The 15,001-nt window shown below is 38.2% G+C and overlaps 1 protein-coding gene across 1 annotated transcript; it reads left to right on the top strand.

Moving 5' to 3' along the window:
• Positions 1–1,564: 1,564 nt before the first annotated feature.
• On the top strand, positions 1,565–11,866 carry LOC107718377 (E3 ubiquitin-protein ligase HECW2-like; the record flags this gene model as incomplete). The annotated part of the gene is made up of 21 exons (XM_016525425.1): positions 1,565–1,880; positions 1,993–2,091; positions 2,278–2,428; positions 2,985–3,088; positions 3,240–3,364; positions 4,425–4,610; positions 4,920–5,054; positions 5,596–5,680; positions 5,847–5,943; positions 6,103–6,186; positions 7,996–8,084; positions 8,370–8,490; positions 8,878–8,991; positions 9,253–9,405; positions 9,493–9,591; positions 9,673–9,802; positions 10,612–10,758; positions 10,838–10,952; positions 11,038–11,123; positions 11,467–11,579; positions 11,694–11,866. Coding segments are annotated over 21 exons (2,661 nt in total), but the record flags the coding sequence as incomplete, so codon positions are not given.
• Positions 11,867–15,001: the final 3,135 nt, after the last annotated feature.

Here is a 15,001-nt window from a genome sequence, read left to right as displayed (position 1 = left end):
TATATATATATATATATATATATATATATATGAAAACTTATACTTAAAAGAAATTCAATGAAAATTTGAAATGTTTTGTATATAAAAATAAGTTTAAGTACTATAATTACTAAAACTAATATCAAAATAAATTAAAGCTAAATATAATTATAAAAAAAATATAAAAATAAGTTTAAGTACTATAATTACTAAAACTAATATCAAAATAAATTAAAGCTAAATATAATTATAAAAAAAACAAAAACTAATAAAAATTACGAAAGTACATAACAAAATGACTAAAACCTAAACAAAATTAAAATGAAAACTGAACATATACAGATATATATATAAGCTAATTCAAAAGCTAATTTAAAATATGAATAAATACTATAATTGTTTATAAATAATACTAAAATAACATTGGTTTAAATCACGTGCCAGGTTGAGTTCATGTTGACTTCAAATGCTTTTGAAACCGTTTTATACTATGTTCAAAATAAGTTTCACTCTCATTGAAACTTTCACGTGGTGTAACCAAGAAGTAAAACATTTTAACCTATTTCCTTACACCTTGAATGAGTGTATTTTAAAAATTTATAATATATCATATATTTACAGTCAGAACATTTTACTAAAGAGTTGCTCCACTTGCTTTGTCATAAAAAGGTCAAATTATATGCATATTGGTTGCACCACATGACTTTGAATAAATAATAATAAAAGAGTATGCCAAATTTCATAATATAGTTTGCTTTTCAAGAATTTCATTCTTTTAATGAATATTTATTCTTCAATATGATACATTGACAGTGTAATCATCCTGTCAGTTTTTTTAATTTATGGCCTAAAATATCAAAATTAATAATTAAAAAATTATATTACGGATAAAAACAGAAATGTATGAACAGCATTTTAATGTACTTTTGATTTAATTAATAGATAGAGCAAAATAATAAGTGTCACATGATTGAAGTGTTGGTTCTTCTGGCTCTTGCAGTAGACCTGAAATGTTTGATGACAGTAAATACAAAGAGAGGGAAGGTAATTGTTCTCTATGAACTTGATCTTTATAGGAGGCAGAGCAGGGGGCAGAGGCAGCCATTGACCCAGGGGGAGAAGATCTTTCAGATGATCCACCCACAACTTATGAGGTTGCTGAAGAAACCGTTCCAAACAATGAGCTAGAGAGGGACACCCCAAAACCGGAACCATCAGCCATTGAGGAAGAGGAATGTGAAGATGTGACGGAGGACACAATGTCCAGAAGATGGAGCCTGGAGGCAACAGCTGGTGTGTCACAGGAGGATGAAGAAGAGGAGGAGCTAATGCCATCAGTAGATGGAGAATCTGTGGAATCTGAGACCTTCATTACTGAGACAGAATCAGAATTAGGTATTCACAGAAGAATTGAGCTGACCTTCACTTGACAATTCATTTTAAGATGGAAAAAGACTCAAATTTGAGTTAAGAAATGCATCCTGATGCTGTATGTAAAATATTGCAGGTGTCCCTCAGATCAATGGAGATCAGCGTGTTCGTTCTTTGCCATCTGTAAGACAAGACGCCCACCGATACCAGCGTGTGGACGAGCCGGGCAGAGGCAGCCATTGACCCAGGGGGAGAAGATCTTTCAGATGATCCACCCACAACTTATGAGGTTGCTGAAGAAACCGTTCCAAACAATGAGCTAGAGAGGGACACCCCAAAACCGGAACCATCAGCCATTGAGGAAGAGGAATGTGAAGATGTGACGGAGGACACAATGTCCAGAAGATGGAGCCTGGAGGCAACAGCTGGTGTGTCACAGGAGGATGAAGAAGAGGAGGAGCTAATGCCATCAGTAGATGGAGAATCTGTGGAATCTGAGACCTTCATTACTGAGACAGAATCAGAATTAGGTATTCACAGAAGAATTGAGCTGACCTTCACTTGACAATTCATTTTAAGATGGAAAAAGACTCAAATTTGAGTTAAGAAATGCATCCTGATGCTGTATGCAAAATATTGCAGGTGTCCCTCAGATCAATGGAGATCAGCGTGTTCGTTCTTTGCCATCTGTAAGACAAGATGCCCACCGATACCAGCGTGTGGACGAGCCCTTACCTCCCAGTGAGTGTGTGTATGTGTTTCTGTACGTCTGCACGTTTGTGTGTGTAAATACTTTGCTTATGTGTTTATGTGTTTGTTTGTAAAGACAGTTTCGCCAAATTACTGTATGCCATTTTGGCTTAACAACTTAATCAGGTACCATCACACTCTACTCTCCATTCTCATTTCCCACCTTTCTTTCCTCAGACTGGGAGGCTCGCATTGACAGTCATGGCCGTATCTTCTTTGTGGATCATGTGAACCGCACCACCACATGGCAGAGACCCACTGGCCCACCAGCTCCTCAGGGTCTGACCCGCTCCAGCTCCATACAGCAGATGGAGCAACTCAACCGCAGGTTAGTTTTTTTTGATAGGAATTAACATTTCATATTACAAAGCCAAATCTAACTTTTGACTGAGAGGACACACCCAGCAAACAGAATGTTCTAATGTTTTTGTGAATCAATTTCTAATGTACTAAGAACATTCTTTAAAGGCTTTAATCTTTATAATCATACATTAACATTCCCATAATGTTCTTGAAACCAAAAATTGCTAGCTGCAAAGGTGTGTTCGCATGTACCTTGCATGCAAAATTTAGTCCATGTGATCTGGAATTTCATGAGAGGGACATGTGAAGTGAAACATTTCCCAACATGGATTTCACATTGAATTCAAGTTTGAAAAGGAAAATGGAAAATGGAAGTTGAATTGTTTTAACCAGAAGCGATGAATTCATTTAACTTCTTGTTCACTTAAAAAATAGCTGAAACCCTGAAAACTCAAAAAATCTAGTAAAAATGACAGAAAGTATTGTGACAAGATGACTGGAATGAAAAATGATACTTGGAGTTTCATTGTACAAAGTACTACATTTCTGAATGTGTGATTACTGTATTGTCTTTCTGGCAGGTATCAGAGTATTCGTAGAACAATGACCAGTGAAAGGTCTGAGGAACAAAGAGTGGATGAGCCTCCTTCTGAAGAGACCAACCTGCTGCCCCACTCCATCTGTGGTAAGCTGTCAATCACATTGAGAAATATAGATGATAGCGTTTGGGAACACAAATGATCACTATGCTGAGATAAATGTAAGATGGCATAGTGTGGGTAGAATAAAAGGTTTTTGTTCAGTCTGTGTTTGTTGATTTGTCTGTTCTCATGTAGAATACCGAAGGGACGGCTTTATGGGTCAAGCCAGCTCACGTTCTCGTCTGGCTTTGCTGCTTCAGTCTCCTGGTGCAAAGTTCCTCTCCAGTCCAGACTTCTTCTCTGTTCTGCATTCTAATTCTGTGAGCTAAAGCACACAGTGACACAGATGTCAGTGCTTACACGCACACCTCAAACTAAGTTGATAATGTATAGCTGGCATTATTACAAAGCTATGGAGCACATTATGTGGGGAAAAAAACAAGAGAACATGGCTACAAATTAAAAATCATGGGAAATCATTCTTAATTTGTAGCCACAATATATATTTTTTCTTCTGCATGTCATGTAAAAAAAGCACTTATTACATGGCTACTTAGTACTTACCTAGTAAATGCATACATGGACATGAAATATTAAGTTATTTAAAGGGATCATATGATGCGATTTCAAGTTTTCCTTTCTCTTTGGAGTGTTACAAGCTGATTGTGCATAGATAAGATCCCTGAAGTTGCAAAGACTAAAGTCTCAAAACCAAAGAGATATTCTTTATCAAAGTTAAGACTCTGCCACGCCCCCCTAAAACGGCTCATTCATTAATTACATCATTATAACATAACACTCTGCCTAGCAAGATGAATACTGCAGCACTAATACAATATTAATGTTATGTTATGTTATGTTATGTTATGTTATTTAATGCTCAATCTAAGTTACCTTTTTTTCAGGGCTAGTTAGCTAACATATGTAGTTACATTGTCAAATGTTTTCCACTATTTTAAATTCTGTCTCATCCATGTCTTTGTGTCTCTTACACTGTTTTTCTGAGATTTGTTTTTGTCTTGCTTTAAATGGGGACTCCTGAGCTTCTAGCCAGATAACAAATATTTCATGTTCACTTCTTATGTTCAAACACTGAAGTCCTCTTAGGACATTTTTACTGCATTCAGTAACTAACTGTTGCTGCAAAATGGCACTAATTTGCTATTTTAACTTGTGTTGATATGAGAGAAATTGTAGAATAAAACAAAACTTGGAAGTAGCAGTGGTATGTTGCCACAGAAAATGGTCATGTATCCATGTCAGGTCATTATAGCAAAATATTTAAATGCACAGTGACTTGACTGGTGACTTGACAGTGGAATCAATTATTAAGGAAGCTGTGCAATGATTATCAGATTTTGTTTTTATATTTCCCTTCAGCGTGCCTATCGCATGTTCACAAGTAACACATGTCTGAAGCACATGATCAGTAAAGTTCGACGGGAAGTACAACACTTCGAGCGGTACCAGCACAACCGGGACCTTGTCAGCTTCCTCAATCTGTTCTCAAACGAGCAGCTGGAGCTGCCACGGGGCTGGGAGATGAAACACGACCCCACTGGGAAGGTGCGTGTTTGTTTTTTTCTCTCTCCATCAGGAACTGTGCACCTGTTCTTTCTTAGGGGCCTCTAGACCTGCATATGAGTAGTCTAACGGGATAAACTGTACAGACAGAAACTGAAAGCTGAGTTTAGGATGTTCATGCAGGCCCATCTGGTTGTCTCCTTAATGCTTTAATTGGTGTCTCTGACAGGAACAATGAACAGATGTTTGTCTTATTGATTCTAATCAGCCTGTCCGTTCTGTATACTTCTGCTGATGTTTCACGTACGGTTCTTTGCTCACACTCTCTGTCTATGTGTTTATGGACCACAGCCCTTCTTTGTGGATCATAACTGTCGTGCCACATCATTCATTGACCCACGGCTGCCCTTACAGAACTCCCGGTCCAGCGTCCTGCTGGCTCACCGACAGCACCTGTCCCGTCAGCGCAGCCACAGTGCAGGAGAGGTGAGAACTATAGTTCTGTATACAGTACAGATTTTAGCAATACACCGTGTCCGTGGTAGTGTAGAGTTAGTGTGACATTTTGTCCTTTTGTCAGTTGTGTTCATAACTGTCGTGCCACATCATTCATTGACCCACGGCTGCCCTTACAGAGCTCCCGGTCCAGCGGCCTGCTGGCTCACCGACAGCACCTGTCCCGTCAGCGCAGCCACAGTGCAGGAGAGGTGAGAACTGTAGTTCTGTATACAGTACAGATTTTAGCAATACACCATGTCCGTGGTAGTGCAGAGTTAAATAAAGTGATTAACAAAAGAACATTTTGTCCTTTTGTCAGTTGTGTGGTTTCTATTTCTGTCGCTTCAAACTAGGTATCCCTGCCCACAGTGAAATCTTATTGCTCCTGGACGTGTTTTAAATGTGCTGTCTAGTTACCTAGTTTCTCTAACAATAATACTGAATTAATTGCTTGCATCTAAAAAACTTAAATCGGGCATTGTCGTGAGGAAAATACACTGAAATTATGAAGCCTCCGCTCATGTTTCAGGTAGCAGATGACTCTCGCTCTCTGAGTCCTCCTGTCCAGGGACGGTCGTCAAGAAACAGTCAGTATCAGGACTTGGTGCCTATAGGTGAGTGTGCACTCACATGTTTACAAACAGGGACGGTCGTCAAGAAACAGTCAGTATCAGGACTTGGTGCCTGTAGGTGAGTGTGCACTCACATGTTTACAAAGTGTGCACACACTGACATATCATCACATGTGCACAGACACATTACACATCTGTGTTTTTACAGCTTATAATGAGAAGATTGTCGCCTTTCTGCGACAGCCCAACATTTTTGAGATTCTGCAAGAGAGACAGCCAGAGCTTGTGAGAAACCACTCGCTTAGGTACATTTTTCTCCAGTTTTGTGTTGAAACAACAGATGTCAACGGAGTGCAGAATTTCATACTGTACATTTAAGAGATTGTGCTACAGTTATGTACAGTTTTCATTATATTATAGCTAAATGGTAAAATATGTTTCATGTTTTTTTGGTTGTGTTTCAGAGAGAAGGTACAGTTCATCCGCAATGAGGGGCCAACCGGGTTGGCCCGTCTGTCTAGTGATGCAGACCTAGTTATATTGCTCAGGTTAGTGTCCGCAGCATTTGCATCAAATTTAATTACAGCTAACCATGTGCCCGCCTGTTTCCCATTGCTTGAGATATGCATGCATTAGTTGACTGTGTATGTACTGTACACTATCATTCAAAAGTTTGGGTTCAGAAATTTATTTTCTCTTTCTTTTTTTTTCTTTTTTTGAAGGAAATACTTTTATTCAACAACGATGCATTAAATTGATCAAAAGTGACAGTAAGGACATTTACAGTGTGATTTCCATTTTAAATAAATGCTGCTTTTTTTATTTTTATTTTCATCAAAGAATCCTGAAAGAAATGTTTGACAGTTTCCACAAAAATATTAAGCAGCACAGTTGCACTGATGATAAATAATGATGATGATAATAATAAGAAATATTCCTTGAGCAGTATATTAGAATGGTCTCTAAAGGATCATGTGACACTGAAGTCTAGAGTAATGACAGCTGAAAATTCAGATTTTAAAATAAATTCAAATGGTAAATAGTTATTATAAATTGTAATATTTCACAATATTATTGTTGGTGTTATATTTTTGATCAAATAAATGCATGCTTGATGAGCTTTCTTTCAAAAAACATTAAAAAGTCTTAAAACAGCCCAAAACTTTTGAACAGTAGTGTATATGTTAAAACAAGCTGTGTACCTATTTTATGATGGCCTGACTTTGTACACCTAGCTCAGGTTAGAATACACACACCTGTTACCTGCATCTGTGTTTTTACAGCTTATAATGAGAAGATTGTCGCCTTTCTGCGACAGCCCAACATTTTTGAGATTCTGCAAGAGAGACAGCCAGAGCTTGTGAGAAACCACTCGCTTAGGTACATTTTTCTCCAGTTTTGTGTTGAAACAACGGATGTCAACGGAGTGCAGAATTTCATACTGTACATTTAAGAGATTGTGCTACAGTTATGTACAGTTTTCATTATATTATAGCTAAATGGTAAAATATGTTTCATGTTTTTTTGGTTGTGTTTCAGAGAGAAGGTACAGTTCATCCGCAATGAGGGGCCAACCGGGTTGGCCCGTCTGTCTAGTGATGCAGACCTAGTTATATTGCTCAGGTTAGTGTCCGCAGCATTTGCATCAAATTTAATTACAGCTAACCATGTGCCCGCCTGTTTCCCATTGCTTGAGATATGCATGCATTAGTTGACTGTGTATGTACTGTACACTATCATTCAAAAGTTTGGGTTCAGAAATTTATTTTCTCTTTCTTTTTTTTTCTTTTTTTGAAGGAAATACTTTTATTCAACAACGATGCATTAAATTGATCAAAAGTGACAGTAAGGACATTTACAGTGTGATTTCCATTTTAAATAAATGCTGCTTTTTTATTTTTATTTTCATCAAAGAATCCTGAAAGAAATGTTTGACAGTTTCCACAAAAATATTAAGCAGCACAGTTGCACTGATGATAAATAATGATGATGATAATAATAAGAAATATTCCTTGAGCAGTATATTAGAATGGTCTCTAAAGGATCATGTGACACTGAAGTCTAGAGTAATGACAGCTGAAAATTCAGATTTTAAAATAAATTCAAATGGTAAATAGTTATTATAAATTGTAATATTTCACAATATTATTGTTGGTGTTATATTTTTGATCAAATAAATGCATGCTTGATGAGCTTTCTTTCAAAAAACATTAAAAAGTCTTAAAACAGCCCAAAACTTTTGAACAGTAGTGTATATGTTAAAACAAGCTGTGTACCTATTTTATGATGGCCTGACTTTGTACACCTAGCTCAGGTTAGAATACACACACCTGTTACCTGACCCTCTCTCCTTGCAGCCTGTTTGAAGAGGAAGTGATGTCTTATGTGCCGCCCAATGCCTTACTGCTCTCCAGCTACTCTCATGCCTCCCCACAGAGCTCCCCTGGTGAGACGTCAAATGACCCGGACTCACATCTTAACAAAAAATTCCACGTTTCCCCCTTTTTCCCGCCTTGTATCCTCCATTACAAGACTTAATAATGAGCTAATGAAAGTGGAAGACCCTGTGGACTAATCTGTGTGTTAACCTGATCACGCATGTGTTTAAAACAGTTATTCTGATTGTGATTTGCTTTTAATTGTTAGAAGAGCCTTGTATTGTGGATCGATTGCCAACGTAGGATTCAACCCACTTTTCATTCCAGCTATTTACATCTTTTCTTGCTCTCAGGAACTCCACGAGCCAATGCTCGAGCCCCTGCACCCTACAAGCGGGATTTTGAGGCCAAACTAAGAAACTTTTACCGCAAAATGGAAACCAAGGGTTACGGGCAGGGCCCAGGAAAAGTGAAGTGAGTTCCATCTTCAAACACATTTGATAATTCTCTATCAACAACAAGCATCTGATGTCCACCAGTTCGGTGGTTGGTTGAAAGAATTGAAATCCTGTCTAATGGAGTCTAATATTTGAAACAAGTAAAGTATATTGATAAATGGACTATGGACTATTTTTCAACTTTAGTTTCCGTTTCTACCAAGAAATTAGCATTGTAAACATTAAATAACTTGGTTGTTTCTACAACTAGAATTTGTTCTAGATCTTTAGCCAAAACAATATGGCGCGTCAAGGTAAACTGTCAGCGCCAAACATGGAGCCACTTTAATATGCTTAAATTCATCTGCCCTTCTCTGGATTCTCTGGTTTATTGTGTCCTGATGTGGTTTCCTTACCTTTCTAGGTTAATAATTAGAAGAGATCACCTGCTGGAGGACGCTTTCAACCAGATCATGTGTTATTCTCGCAAAGACCTCCAGAAAAGCAGACTTTATGTCAGCTTTGTTGGAGAAGAAGGGTTGGTGGTATACATATTTTCTGTGCGTATTGCTTTGACCTGTGTATTATTGAGATCATTTAAGTGATGTTTCTACATTAGTTCATCTCATGCAGATGGCAAAGCTGACTCATAACTGTAGCTATAATTTAAATGAAGATGCCCCTTTAGTTCATTTTACATTTTGTAACCTTAACCACATTTTTAAAAAAAATTATTACATATATTTGTGCATTGATTGGAAATTGTCAGTGCATTATATAGGTGTCTGTTTTTCTTCAGGCTGGACTATAGTGGACCATCCAGAGAGTTCTTCTTCCTGGTTTCCCGTGAGCTCTTTAACCCATACTATGGACTATTTGAATACTCAGCTAATGACACTTACACTGTGCAGATCAGCCCCATGTCAGCCTTTGTGGACAACCATCATGAATGGTAATCAACCGATGGATGGATGAATTTCATTTACAATCAATGTCCAAAGGGTTTTATATATTTTTAGACTAATCTTGTCTTCTTTAGGTTCCGGTTCAGTGGACGCATCCTGGGGCTTGCTCTAATTCATCAGTACCTGTTGGATGCATTCTTCACCCGACCCTTCTACAAAGGCCTTCTTCGCATGTAAGTCTTCACTTTGAGCACATGAGGATGTAAACTCTGTGTAATTCTGTCACGTAATATGTAATATATATCTCTTTGCAGTCCATGTGATTTGAGTGATCTAGAGTTTTTGGATGAGGAGTTCCATCAGAGTCTCCAGTGGATGAAGGACAATGACATTGAAGATACGCTAGACCTCAACTTTACTGTCAATGAAGAGGTGTTTGGACAGGTACTAATGGCTTATGGGTATGTGTTTGTGAGCGTTGGCTGATAACACCAGTATATTTAGAGGACTTATATGGGATTTAGCTGATCTCTCAATATTTGATAGTAAATATTTGAGAACTATTAAACATTTACATCTAGAATTCCAAAAAGAAAAAGTGCACTTTAAATACCCGGATGATGCACTTAAATAACTGAAAAAACAAAGTGTGGAATTTTGGACTCTTCATGCACTCAACTGTCATAGCTTTAATTATGAGGCGAAGGGGGAGTGGCGATCAGATTCCGATTATGAATGACAAAATAACCTTATATAAATCATACAACTACATGGTTGAGTGCATAGGTACATAGTGTATAACTGCATAGTGTATAGTGTGTCATTTGGGATGCAGCTATATTTGGCTCTATTTCAGTTACCGTAAAACATTAAAACAAACTTTTAATAGTTTTTCCGTTTTTCTGTATGTTATGACGTGGTTTTCGCTAAGCAGTTGGAAAAAAAAAAACAATTCACATAGATTTGCACTGAAAAGCAAATATACAAACATCCTGGCCACAACTCAGACAACAGCCTAGCAACCACTAAAACCACAGTAGCAACACCCTAGCAACCACCCAAACCACCATAGCAACACTCTAAGAACCACTCAGAACACTTTAACAATGGAATTAGCACTTGGAAAGTTGTCAGAACAAGATTATGACTGCGAATTCTGAACTTTCTTCAGAAATGTAACATCTATTTTAGTTAGTCAAGTTCATTGTGAAGTTGTATAATATGGGAGTGAACTAGAGGTTTCTTTATGTCAGATTACAGAGCGTGAGCTGAAGCCGGGTGGGTCTGGCATCCCTGTGTCAGACAAGAACAAGAAAGAATACATTGAACGCATGGTGAAGTGGCGGATTGAGAGGGGTGTGGCCCAGCAGACCGAGAGTCTTGTGCGAGGATTCTATGAGGTATGACGTCATCTGAATCTGTGAATATTAATGACTCATGATTTAACTCTGGTTGATCTGAGACCATGTGACTGCGCAGGTGGTGGACATCCGTCTCGTCTCCGTGTTTGATGCCCGAGAGCTGGAGCTGGTCATTGCTGGGACCGCGGAGATTGACCTAGCCGACTGGAGAAGCAATACAGAATACAGAGGAGGTATTTTACTGGATTCAGGTGTTGTTTCACACCAGGATATCATACAGCAGGATACCATAATGTGACTTTATCTCTGTCTTTGAAGGTTACCATGACAACCACATAGTGATTCGATGGTTCTGGGCTGCAGTGGAGCGTTTCAACAACGAACAGAGACTACGACTCCTTCAGGTATACCCAGAACAGCGTGGGTCTCTTATACTACCATTCAGACGAAATGTATCACAGTTTCCACAAAAATATTAAGCAGCAAGGGTTTTCAACATTGATAAGATTAGAATGATTTTTGAAGGATCATGTGACACTGAAGAAATGGATGCTAAAATCTCAGATTTGCCATCACAGAAATAAAATTTAAATTTGAATATATATTCAAATAGAAAAGAGTTATCATAAATTGTAATAATGTTTCACAATATTGCTGTATTTTTGATTAAATAAATGCAGCCATGGTGAGCATAAGAGATCAATGAAATTAAATTAAGTCAATATGTATTTTTTTGCATTTTTCCAGTTTGTTACCGGCACTTCCAGCATTCCCTATGAGGGCTTTGCCTCTCTGCGAGGTAGCAATGGCCCACGTCGATTCTGTGTGGAGAAATGGGGCAAAGTGACCTCCCTCCCACGGTATTTCTGAGCTTTTTTTATGTGTAGTGTCTCACACAAAGATCTTACAGTATATGTTATCCCATACTGATTATCAATCAGCTAATGCCATATTGTCTGTATATGTTTGTGTAGGGCTCACACCTGCTTTAACCGCCTGGATCTCCCTCCCTACCCCTCCTTCTCCATGCTCTATGAGAAGATGCTCACTGCTGTGGAGGAGACCAGCACCTTTGGTCTGGAGTGAGCTCCAATCATAGCCAAAGTGCTACTGATTTTTTTTTCTTTCCCAGTTCTCCACAGTCTGGCTTACCATGCAAGCTTTATTCTCAACCCTCAATCTTCCCTACGACCTTGGTCATCGGACACTTACATAATAATATTTTGTTGAAGTCTTCAGAACTGGAATATATGCCATCAAATGACACAATGGGGATGTGCCAACTCCTGCTTTATACTGTATGGACTCAGAATCCTGTGATAACTGCATTCAATTCCTCACTCAAAAACAGACTTACACATTCACAGAAATCAGAGCTAAAGTCTTGATCTGGTTTTGGTTTTTGGAATGGTCTAGACCAGTATATTTTGATCTAGGTTGTAGGGTTTTGTCTTTTGTTCTTGAATGATCTGTTTTGTTAAGTCCAAAGATGTTTCATTACAGTAATGTAGCCATTCCATTCCATATCTATAGGGTTTGAAGGAACAAACCTGAGGGTTTTTGCTGCAGGGCTTTGTCATGGAGATATGATGTCAGTCAAGAAGGACTTTTTTGGTTTCAGAGGTTTCACTTCTTGTTGGCGGTCTTGGTTTTGAAGGGTCTGATTCTGGACCTAAATGATATTGATCTTAGCTGCAGCTCTGAAAACACAACACCTCATTTTTTCCATCTTTAAATAGAACGAAAACACACAAAACAGCATGCACACTCTCTCATAGAGATTCTTGCACCAAATGTAGTGGCTGTAGAATAGCAACCTGAACGTCCTAGGTTCAAACCGTGAACTAGAAAGTTCCTCTATCACCTCTTGTGCCCTTGAGCAAGGCATGTATCAGCAGACTGTTCCAGGGGACTGTAAATGTAGTAATTCACTTTGGTTGGCTGACACTGATTAACTAACAAACATCAACACTCAGTACTTTGTAACATGCACACATTTTTTAATCCACTTCTCAACCTTTTATGCAACCCACTAATGTTACTAAAAAACTATGAATGTATAGACACTGATCACCATGTGCAATGTGTGCAACAGATTTGTGTGTATCAGGAAAGGAAGATTTGTTCTTAGAGTCCATCATAAGGAGACCTATTGTTCTAAACTGTGGTAACAGACACAAACAGTGGCCTTGAAATTATCTTTATTAAAATGTATAGTTGGGTATAGTTAATAGCATGGTGATGTGTGCAGTCCACTGGAGTAACTTAAAACCAGGGCTGCAGTGGTTAAAACCAGTAAAAAAACAAAACAAGCTTCTTCTGCTATGGAAAAATAAAGGAAAATGAAAGAAAGAAAAAACAAAGAAAAAAGATTAGAAGAACTGTTTAACGTGTAGGGAGCAGCAAACCAAACTAAAACACCCTTGCACAAGTGGTATGAAGTATTTTGGAAATATGGCATAATAATGGAACAATCTCTGAGCAGGAATTTCCATTTAATGAACCACAGATGGAAGCTCAACGCTAAAATAATGGATTAAAAGGTCCTCATTTTTGGGTGACAAAGTTGTATCCCTCGTTTACAGACATGTAGTTTCCTTCTGTGGTCCCTTTCCCAAGCCCTCACACACACACACACACACACTCAGCAATACACAAAAATTACACACCACACAAATGCTGATCTGGCCAAAGCACGGATCCTAGGATATGAATTTGTCTTAAAACAGCTCCTTTCTCTATGTAACTAATCTTTGGATAAACATGCAGGGTCAACAAAGCAGTACCTGAGTTTGACCCTTAGATGGCGATGTGTCAGCTTAATATTGCATGCTAGAATTAGTGAAACAACTGGAGTCCAGATTAGCTTAATTTGCATGAGAAGTTGCTGTTAATTAGGGGTGGGATGGGACTGGGGACAAAAATAAATAAATAATGTCTCTTCCATACTTTTCATACTTCATCTGCACTGTTATTTAAACTTTATGGGTCACTGATCATGTAAAATGTTGATGAAAGAGCCATCACTTAAAAACAGTTGGTAAAAATATGAACCTGCATGCGCTCCATGATGTGTCCATATTTGTATATAGCTGTAATATGTGTATGTCAGTCTTGTCCTGTGTTTAAATTATATTTTGCACTGAATGCACCAGAGATGTGAGTGCTAGTCTGGTCTCTTTTGGTGTTTGTCTTTGTGGTTTGTGAGTCTACTTTCATTTGTTTGAAATTGTACTTTTCCCGCTGACACTGTACTGGCAGATTTGAAAAGTGTTAGAGCCATGATTTACATTTTATCTTTCTGCTTGGCCAATCAAACTGCACATGTCAGCTTATTCATTGAGTTTGCCTTTCCATGTTCCAAAGTCCAGTGCTTCAGTTGTCTACTGTAGGGACAAGAAAAGCCCAAAGATCCAGACCTGCAAAGTTCCAGCCCATTTCACACTGATGGTATTAAAAGGTGTAAAACAGAGCAGGCACTGAACACTCAAAAACAAAAACAAAAACCTGCCTACTATACAGATCAAAATTAGAGAACTTTTTTCCCCTGAAATATTGGTAATCTTCATCACTCAAAATTTGAAGGAATGCTGTTTGTATGCCACTGTTCTGCTAACATGTTTTACAAAATAACCAGAGAATTTTAACAAAAAAACATTATTTTGTGGAAAACACAGTGATCATAATTAGAGAACAGTAACCACTGTAGCATGAAAGAAGATTACAACAAAAATTTTGGAGGGTTACAGCTGCCAGAAATTAGTAGGAGAAAGGAGGCCCTTGCTTTTAATGACTTCAGCACATCTGCGTGATGTGTCCCTAGTTTCTGACACTGCACTGGTATGATCTTGGTCCACTCTTCTTCCAGTCTCTTCCATAGTTTGGTAACTATAGTGGGTTTCTTGGCCATAACTTTGTCGCCAATAATTTTTCAGAGATTTTCAATCTGATTTAGATCAGGACTCGACCATCCTTTTCATTATGTCAGTGTCCTTAGCTTCAAGGAACTGCTTTATCTGTTTATCAGTGTGACGGGCATTGTCTTGCATGAAAATTGCAGGCTGATTGGGAGATGCTAGCAGTGAAGGAACTGCATGTTGCTGAATGAGGTTCTGATAAATATTTTCATTCACCCTGCCATGTAGCTGTATAAGAGGCCCAACTCCTGCTGCAGAAAAAAACAATGACACTTCCTCCTCCACCTTTTACGGACTTCTTTATGCACTTAGGGTTCAGTCTTTCCCCATTTTGACGCCAAACAAAATGTTTCCCATCAGACCCA

This window comes from Sinocyclocheilus rhinocerous, unplaced genomic scaffold, assembly GCF_001515625.1.
Source record: "Sinocyclocheilus rhinocerous isolate Xijiao unplaced genomic scaffold, SAMN03320098_v1.1 scaffold5807, whole genome shotgun sequence".
NCBI classification, from domain to species: domain Eukaryota; kingdom Metazoa; phylum Chordata; class Actinopteri; order Cypriniformes; family Cyprinidae; genus Sinocyclocheilus; species Sinocyclocheilus rhinocerous.
This window is presented reverse-complemented; position numbering and strand designations above follow the sequence as displayed.